The following is a 9,894-nucleotide window of genomic DNA, read 5'->3' on the forward strand; positions in this document are numbered from 1 at the left end:
AGACCAGTGTGACAGACGGGCAATTCTGCAGAGTTTTGCAAGGAATAGGAGGCGGTGCTCAGGCATGGGGATGACCTGGCTGAGAACAGCCCCCTGATCTCTCTCTGTTTTTACTGAACCTGGGAAAGCACCTAACACTCCTGGAGGGTTGGAACTTCCCTGCTAGCTCCCGCAGCTCCCCCCTGAATCTCCTTGGCACGTTAACAAATGGGCACAGTCATACCTTCACACTGATTCTCAGTGACAGTTAACTTCTAGACTAGAAGAGCCACCGCTAAGGAAGGCTGTCTGCACATTAGATTCCTTCGCTTTGTGTATTGTAAAAAAAGAGGCACATGTACCAGAATTTATTTATTATATAGCTAAATCACAAGTTTACAATACATTCAAGGGGGACAGACAAGAAGCGTACCACACTTTACATGTAAAAAGCAGAAGAGAATGTCCAAAGGGTCAATTATATTGGAGTAGAATCTTAGTCACCATTAAAGAGTAGAGTGTTTTCAACCCAGTGTCACAGGGTGGACTTAGTCACAGCAGAGCTATTCACATGGATTCTGAATGACAATCAGAAGATATTCCTTATCTGTGGAAAGACGTGGGAAAAATTAGTCCACTCTAAAAATTAAATATAACAAATGAATACTTCAGCTAATCTGCTTTTCTCTTTGAAACATCGCTTGGACCTTGTGTAGACCAGTGGTTTTCCACCCTGGTTCCACATCAGAATCATCTGCTCCACTTTGAAAACACACCATTACCTGGGGCCCAGCCTCAGAGATTCTGATTTCATTGGTTTAGGGTGGAGTCCAGGCACCAGTCATTATTTCTGTAAAGTTCTCTAAGTGATCCCAATGTGCGGCCACGGTGAGAACACAAGTGTAGAAAAAGCTTTATTTAGTTTATGGGTAATTCTGATTTTACAGATGGACAACTACAGGGAAGTTTATTCTAGACTAGATTCAGAAGCATGAGTCCTGTTTTACACTGACATCTACCAACACTGTAAAAGCAATTCCTTCACGGGAAGAAGTACTTGGGTGGCTGCTCTCTCTTGGTAGGCCAGGTGACCTTGAGCTCCCCCAGGGGGAGTATCAGACTCTACGGGCCATTGAGCCACTCCCAGGTTTGTCCCCTGGACAGGAGACATTTCTCCCACTCTCCGGAAAATCTGTGTGCCAAGTTTACCCAGCATGAGACCTGCATCTCCCACATTTTTGATTACTGATAATAAATACAAGTGGGAAAAATTCAACCTCTTCAAAGGTCAAGTTCATCACTAAGGTCACAAAATTTTGAAGATGCAATTTTCAGACTCAGGCATTGTCTTCATTTTGTCAGTGAAGAACATTATGTGTCATATTGCATATCAAAGTCTATCTGTAATAGAGTCAACATAAAAATAAAGTTAAATCTATACTCCTTGTTCTTTGAAACAAAGCTTTTGTGTGATAAAGTGGAATGATGCTTTACACATGAAGTGAAATGCCAAGTTACCTGGAGCGACCATGATTTCGTGCTTCTTTGACCTGATCCTCAGGAAGGTGAGGTCATTCTGAGGATCGATGTCACGCACAGTGCTCTTGGCTTTCATCGTCAGCTGGTGGAGAAGGCCCGCGTACTGCACCGTCGTCGAGTTGTCCAAGGTTGTTCGGATCGGGATGCCTGTCACGTGATTTAATTTGGGCTTAAACTTTCTTTTTCTGATTATAAAAGTAATATGCACATTGTAGAAATAGGGAAATACTTGTAGTTGTTAGGAGAAAGAAAAAGTGGAGGCTGATATTACTCACTAGTAACAATTTTAGTTTATTTTCTTCCAATCATCTTGTCTCTACTTGGATTTTAAAAAATACTTGGGTCAAAGTATAATGACAAATTTGATGCTTGCTTTTTTATTTAAATGATAGCGTACAAGCCCTTGTTGGTGATGATGTCATCAATATTATTTCAAATGGCTATACACTTACGACTTTATGGATCTACCATAATCAATCCCAATTGTTGAACTGTTCGGCATTGTGTTTCTGTTTTTGTCACTAATGGTGTGACAAACATTCTTGTGCACCAATCTTCTGGAAGTTGTTGACTGATTGTCACAGTATTAGGTGAACATATCACTACACACAAATGCATTTCCTCGAGTGTCCCGTCTACAACGGGTCTGCTTCACAATGCTTGGTCTGTGCTCATTTTCTCCCTCGAGGCGAGAATTAGGCAGTGATATCACTGCACATACTAGACAGTATATCAAAGGGGATTTTCAAAATTTCTCTGTAACATGAAGTATTGAGCAAACCTTAAACTTTATATTAGAAAACACAGCAACAAAAACACTGTGGTCTTGCTAGGCATCTCCTGGTTTGCACTCATTCTTGGCTTAAGCATTATTAAATTTGGATACTTGTGTGCTCTGTTGCTCCATGATACACATTCAAAACAGGGCCTATTAATTTAACTGGAAGAATCTAGACAGACAAATAGGCAAGTATAATTCAATTCAGTTCAAATCAGTCTAGCTTAGTTCGGGTCACTCAGCGCTCAGTGCGTATTAACAGGTGCTGTGCTAGGCATTTTGCATATATTGCATCTAATCAGAAGCAGCCTTCATATTATTTTAAGAACTTCCACCAAGCCAGAGAGTTCAGGGATTTGACTGGCAAATGTGTCTTTAAGGGAAGGTGAATTGGGGATCACTGTCAGATTCTTCAGGTACCTGAATTGTGGCCAATCAATAAAAGAGACTAATGTGGTTCTTGGTTTTCCCTCAGTGAAGGTAATTTCAGAAACTGTTAAGTGAGAGGAGCACTTTAAGAGTGGACCAGCATTACAGACTTGGGCTTTTACAGTTTTTCATGAAACTCTTTGAGAGCCTCAATTCTGACTTTGAAACACATTAGTTGCTTTCTCTTTTAAGAAAATTATTGTCTCTTTAGAATAGGTCCTGCCAAACAATACAAGAATAATATTTACAGGAAAACCTACTTGATAAATAAGGTTTTATATAAACTTGTTAATTTTCATATTATTATTTCTTGGCTGCTTTCCCCCCAGAAGTCGGTTTTGTCTTTCACACCTGATGAAACATCAAAAGACATGTGTCTTTAACAAGCAGGAGAGTGAAATGTAGCAAGCACTCAACCTTGTAAGAGCACTTTTTGACGAATAGCTCTATTTTGCATCCTGAATAGTGACTACCTACAAAGTCTGCACTGCTCAGTGTAAAAAACAAGAAATACAACCAGAATAAATTATTTAAAATGTAGATGACAAGATTGTGAATCAGATGCTCAGGCCTATTTAGTTGTCTATCCATGATCCCTGTCAATAAATGAAACAGCCAGCCTTTCTGCACACAAGTACACACTGCGGAAAGTCTTGGAGTTTTTCATACCCTCTATAGACACTTGAACAAATCAACACATATCTGTGGAGCTCTTCTTGCTTGGTACCATGCAAGGTAATCACAAAATAATTTATTAACAAGTAATTTTAGCACATGGTGTAAAATTCGCCCACTTCCTCTTCTGAGGGGTAACCACTGCTCACTGTTTCTTTGGTATCCTTCCAAAGGCATCCTAAGTCTATTCAAGCATGTTTGTGTTTGAAGTCTTTAGTTGTATCATTCTCTATTTTGCACCTAAATTATTTTCATTTAATGCACTTTGGAAATGGTTCCATTCAATACACATAAGGCTAGGCCATTCATAATGACCATGTAACATGACTGTCAAATGGATGCTTTGTAATACACGTGACTAATACATCCTCCTGAGGAGCATGGAGGTAGTCCCCAATCTTTGGCTTTTATGTACGAGGCTACAGAATACATCTTTGGACATGCCATTTTATGTCTCCATATATGCATAATATAAATCCCTGAAGTGAAATTTCTAGAACAAAGAGAATGAATTTGATATTGCTGAATTTATAGCACTACTTTAAAATGACTATTATCCCAATAAGCTGGCACTTTTCCACTGAACATTTGTACTTTGGGTGATAGATTGTATTTCAAAAATAAAGGGAGTTAGCTAGATGGCTGATAATACCTAATGAAATTCAAAGAATAGATTGTTGGTAATGTCAAGAGTATTTAAAATTAAGAGCCTACAGAAATCAGACTTGTATACATAAGAATGTATGACAGATGTGGTTGCGTGGGAAACATATACATACGCAATATATTCCTCAGTATCTAAATCAATGTTCAGTGCTATAATGTTGTAAATAGTGAAAGGTTGTATAAGTGGGAAACCAATGTTGACAAAAATCTTCTCTAATAAAAGTGATTACTATCCGGTGTTGGGCTAAATTGATAAGTCTAATTTATTGTCATGAATAGGAAGTCTAGGTTTCAATAACAGTGGAACCCAAAATCTCTACTTAACATGGCATATGAAGAGGTCTAAATGTATAAACATGTTAGAAAGCTCATATAAAATCACATTTAAAACTTAAAAATATGCTAAAATGATTTGCCTGGAATTAGTGGACTAACCCTACTAGCAGAGAACAAGAACATATAAACACGATCTCATTTAAATATTTTCAGTATCAATTTCCCTGGGACTTCTGAAAGCTACCAGTCTGCACTATTGTAAGTGGCACTTTCATCTAAAATTGAATAGGCTGTTGCAGTGGAGTATTTTATTACATTTTGGTCACACAATTTATACCACGTGCTATTAATAAACATCCTTGTCATACACTCTGGTTATTAATAATCTGACCACAAAAATAAGCCCTTTATTTATATTTTTGGGAAAAAGACTACTTTGGATTTCAGAAAAATGCCCTGAATCCTAACACAACCTAATTCCTGTAGAGGTTAATAGGTCTTAAAAGTAATATTTTGTTGCTTTTGGATGAGAAAAGTGCTGAGAAATTTACATTCCAGGAAAGGAATGTAAAAATCACTTTTAATCCCACCATTCAGAGATAATTACCACAAGATATCTCTGCTTTCTCTTCCATATTTATTTAAAATGTGTATGTGTGCATGGCTATATTTTTTATTAGAAAATACTGGATGCTACTGTGTTTGATTTTTTTCATCTAATATTGTGAGTAGTTTTCCATGACTCCAAATATTCTTCAACACTTTAAATAGATCAGTAGTTCATCAAGTAAATATTACATAATTAATTTAAAATTTCCCTTACTGTTGGGATAGATTTATTGACTTATTTGTCTGGTTATTTATTGCTGCTCTACATGATGCCTCTGCAAGCATCATTCATACCTAAATGTTTCCTTCACTACTTCTTAGGATAAATTCCTAGGGTTGACATTATGGATTAGAGTATAGATATTTTTCAGACATTTTGTACATATTGCTAGGATTTTGTACTTTAAGATCTTCCAAAATAATACATTAGATGAGTCATCCTGGTTGTCACAGGTGAATCCACCTGTATTGGGCTGAATAGTGACCCCCCCATTCAACTCTACCCTAAATCTCAGACTGCGACCTTATTTGAAATAGGGTCTTTGTAGATATAACCAGGTAAGATCAGGCCACACTGAATTAGGGTTGACCTAATCCCACGATTGATGTCATTAAGAAGAGAAAGCAGAGAAATGGAGATGACAATGGAGGCAGAGCTTGGAGGGATGCACCTATGAGCCAGGGAATGCCAAGGATTGCTGGAAACCACCAGAAGCTGGAAGACAGCAGGGAAGGCTGTCTAGTAGAGCTTTGAAGAGAGCCTGGCCCTGCTCACAGCTTGATCTCAACTTCTAGCCTCCAGAGCTGAGAGACAATAACTATTTATGGCAGCCAAAGGAAAAGAATATAGCACCTCTGTGAAGCAACAAGGATAACCCATCTTAGGGGATGTGGCAGAGTGTATGCAAATACATGGACCTAAAATCAATTCAACCGAAATCATGCACTAGGGCTGGACTGCTTTCTGGAAATATTAGGCACAGATCTTGGCTTACCTATAGGGCTCATCTTAAATCCACTCCCTCCTGACCACCCGAGCTGGGTGTATTTATTATACTCATTTGATGTTGAGATATGTTTAATTTTATTTTGTAAAAACATCAGATGTTTTATTTGTACATACCAATTAAAAGTTCCTACATCCTCAGAATTATTTATTTATAATTCTAGTAAGTGTTGGGTGTTGTGCCAGGCACTTGACAATTATTATTTCACTTATATAACCATCGACAAAGTAGGTTATTTTTTTTAATAATAAAGGATTGAAGGTCAGAGTTTACACAGACTGTAAATTGTTTAAGTTTTAAAGCCATCAATAAACATTGATGGATTTGCTTCAAAATGATGATTAGCTGTGAGATTCTGTTCCCAAGCATTGAGTGGGGTATGTGCCAGTCCCATCATGCCGCATGAATTGTACGAAGTAACTACTCTTATTTCAACTAATACTCTGGGATTTGTGGCACCTCTTGCCCTTACAAATGCCTAAATTAGTAAGGGCAGGAGGTGCCACAAAGGACAATTGAGCAAGAGCCCCTAAGAGATTGCCACCATAGCTGAGCATGTGGCAAGCAATGTGGATTGACGGGGACTGGAGTGAGAGCAAGTTTCTGGTACAAGTCTACAGATTTCATAGGTGGAAATATATCAGTCCTTCTTATACTGTAACATAAGGACTATAGTATAAATTACAATTAATTTTCAAAGATTTCATTAAATATGGTAAAGGTACAATTTCATTTAAAATGATGAATGACACTCGGAAATAATGTTAAAACAAAAACATACTGCCAACAATAATATTCTCTCTATCTTCAATATAAAAGTCTTATTGGTATTCCTGAAATGATAGAAGAGTTATCAAAGGTTTCAAATTTAGACAATGTACAGTGTTTCTTAGCAATATAGAGACATTTTAAGACAGGTCTTATTTATATTTATATCCCTAGTTCTTAGCAGAGGGCTCGACATGTAATACTCAATAGATGTTTGATAAGTAAAAGTTATAGCTAAAATATACCAACTATGCTTTTGATGACAAACTCTAAGAGGCTTGTCGTAAGGCGTGGCACAACAAACAGCGACTTGGCCTCTGCAGAGGTCGAGAAGGCAGCCCGTGATGTATTTACCTTCTGCATTTACAACCATCGTTCCGATAACCCCTTTATGGTTCTGTATCCTCTTTAGGGTTTCCTCCACCTCTGCCTGTTGGAGACCAGAAAGACAATTAACCAAAAGGGCCTTTGTGGTTACCTCAGTCCTAAGGAGAATAATATTTGGAAAGATCCCTACTCCCCTTTCCCTTTAACCTAAGGCACTGGATGCTATAATCCCAGACTTTTGGAAGAGAGCTTTGAAATTGTCAAGTCCCAGATACAAGCTGACACAGTGGGACCCCTGACAAACAGCCCTGACAAACCTCTTGGCTTGAACTCTTCCACAGTTAGAAAGCTTATTGCCTCACAAGAGCTCACTCCATTTTTATCTGTCTTTATTTACTGGCAAAATGTTCTTTTCATGGACAGAATTCCTCTCCTGACCATCTTCCACTCATTGATCTCTCTTTTTGTATGAAAAACTCCCCTTCTACATTATAGTATTTTAATATTTATAGAGCTGTATCACTGCCACTCTCTGTCTAAAAGTATCTAAAAGTATTAATGAGAAATCTTATTTTCAGTGCAAAATGTTACCTTCTCGGAAGTTTAGGTGATTAAATTCAGGATATTCTGAAACATGTTAATAACATATTCTGGGAGACCAAGAATCTCTTGGCAACTGTGGCCTTGTTCTCAGTGCGAACTGGACGTTCAGCCACGAGTATGTTGGAACCCCATTACTGGGTTTTAACATCAGCTTTCTTAATGAATTTTACCAGTAAACTATATTGTAGTGGTTTTCTCTCCTTGTACAAATGCTAAAATCAAGAAGTCTTTTCCAAACCTGCATATCGTTCATAACTGAGTAATCACTGGATATTCTGAATTCAAACATTATTCTTCACTGTTTTGAAGAGGGTTTGTGATTTTTTTCCTTCGCAACATCGTACAGATGAACATTATGTTACTTAGGCAAGACAATTTTCTTTTGCACCTCATGTGGATGAGAAAACTTATTTCTTCCTTTGTTATGACCATACAGGTTTTTTCTGAATTCTAGGCACTTATGTACTAGATTCACAATTTTTGGCATTAGGAATACCACCTATATTATTTAGCTAGCATGTTCTTTAAATCATCCCACTTCTAAAAGCTTAAATGAATGCACTTCCAAAGGAAACTATACATCACTACCAGAAATGGAAATCTGATATTATTAGTCATAAACAAATAACCAATAAAAAAGAGAATATGTTACATTCTACCCTAAAGAAATCTGAGCCCGAGGTCTGTTCTTTGGTGAAAAACTGAAATTGCGAAATGCTAGTGGTATAACGACTTAATATTGCCAGAAGCTTTCACCTGGACATCAAAAGGTTGAAAATGAAAGAAAATGAAAGAGGAATAGCTTTCTCAAATGTGATTTACTCTGTCTTATTTGGTATTTCTGAGCTATCTCAAGTAGCAACTCATGTTTGCATCTCACTTTGGGAAACATTGCACTTAAAGCTGTAGGGGGAAGCTACTTTATCACTTTCCCCCATCTCTAAGACAATGTCCACGGCTCCTTAGAATCACTGCCCTTTTCTCTTTTATGTATCTCCCAAATGCCTCCCTCTGCTCTTCCCAGCCTTTCCTTCTCTTTTCCCAGTTGTTTTCTCCTCTTGGGATTTCTGAACCCTCTTGCTACAATCTATTGATCCCCAGCTCCTTTCCATTCCATTTAAAACTCCTCGCTTTCACCTTAATCTTCTTCAAACTTTCCTCGGTCTCCACTTGTCTTCCTTCACTCCCTATTCTGTCTCCCCTCCCCCCTGTCCTCTTTTCTTTTTTTTTTTAAAGGTTTTATTTATTTATCTTTAGAGGGGAAAGGAAGGAGAGAAGGAGAGAAGGAGAGAAATATCAATGTATGGTTGCCTCTCGTGAGTCCCCTGTCTGGGAACCGGCCTGCAACCCAGGCATGTGCCCTGACTGGGAATGGAACCGCGATCGTCTGGTTTGCAGGCCCGCACTCAATCCACTGAGCTACACCAGCCAGGGTTCCTCTTTTCTTTTTTCTCTTTATTTGCTTTTCTTCTCTCGCAATATCTTCTCTTTCTCCCCTTTCTCCATTGCCTTGCGCTCCCTGTCCCATCTCTTTCTTCCCTTTCAGGGCAATTTTTCTTTCCGTCTTGCTCCTCCCCCTTCCACACTTTCCTTGATCTAGATAGAGCTCTCTCATCCCTCATAGGATCTTTCATCTCCTCAATATTTCTCTTCTCTGTTTTGATATCTCCCCTCACCAAGTACCACCTCCAGAAATCACCTCCCTAGATATCTATGCCCCCAGATAGCTTCCTCATCTAGACATTTTCATCCCTGCCTTCACGGTCATCCTCTCATTTCTAGGGTCACGCAGTCACCCTTCCAAGCAGTTTATGGAGCCCCCAGCCTCCGCCGCGGCTCCGGCTCGGCCTGGATCGACCTCGAGAGAAGGGCAGAGAAAGCCCACGTGGGTCAGCGCCCTTGGAGCGGTGGGTAGTGGACGGAGACCCCAGATTTACCATCGCGCTGGCCACGAAACTCTAAGATCAGTGCCGTGCTATAGCTGTCTCGGTTGTCAACAACGCTTCCAGCCGTTGCTAAGAGACGGGGAGGAAGTGACCTCCCGGAAGCGTCGATGCCCCGCGCCTGCGTGCGCAAGGGTCGGGCAGCAGCTGGAGAGCACTTTTCCGCCCAGAACTGTCCTGGCTCCTCCAGGCCGCCGTAGGCGGGGTTTGTGGCTTTTGGCCACTGCTCTCACCTGAGTTTTACTTATGCCTGAGGAACCAGGTGGCGGAGGAGCCGTGCGGGGCAAAGGCCAGG

The 9,894-nt window shown here is 39.5% G+C and overlaps 1 protein-coding gene across 2 annotated transcripts; it reads right to left on the reverse strand.

Moving 5' to 3' along the window:
- Positions 1 to 335: 335 nt before the first annotated feature.
- On the reverse strand, positions 336 to 9,680 carry DYNLRB2 (dynein light chain roadblock-type 2). Of its 2 annotated transcripts, XM_037037968.1 has the most exons (4): positions 9,594 to 9,680; positions 7,081 to 7,156; positions 1,498 to 1,665; positions 336 to 586 (listed from the first exon to the last, which is right to left on the reverse strand). In XM_037037968.1, exons 1-4 carry the CDS (start codon positions 9,594 to 9,596, stop codon positions 543 to 545), a joined length of 291 nt encoding a protein of 96 aa, XP_036893863.1. In that variant the 5' UTR covers positions 9,597 to 9,680; the 3' UTR covers positions 336 to 542. The 2 variants fall into 2 exon arrangements, with proteins under 2 accessions (XP_036893863.1, XP_036893862.1); XM_037037967.1 differs by lacking the exons at positions 7,081 to 7,156; positions 9,594 to 9,680 and adding an exon at positions 5,947 to 6,040.
- Between the last annotated feature and the right edge of the window lie 214 nt (positions 9,681 to 9,894).

The sequence above is a fragment of the Sturnira hondurensis genome, unplaced genomic scaffold (assembly GCF_014824575.4).
Source record: "Sturnira hondurensis isolate 20B ecotype Veracruz unplaced genomic scaffold, ASM1482457v3 Scaffold0023817, whole genome shotgun sequence".
Taxonomy (NCBI): Eukaryota; Metazoa; Chordata; class Mammalia; order Chiroptera; family Phyllostomidae; genus Sturnira; species Sturnira hondurensis.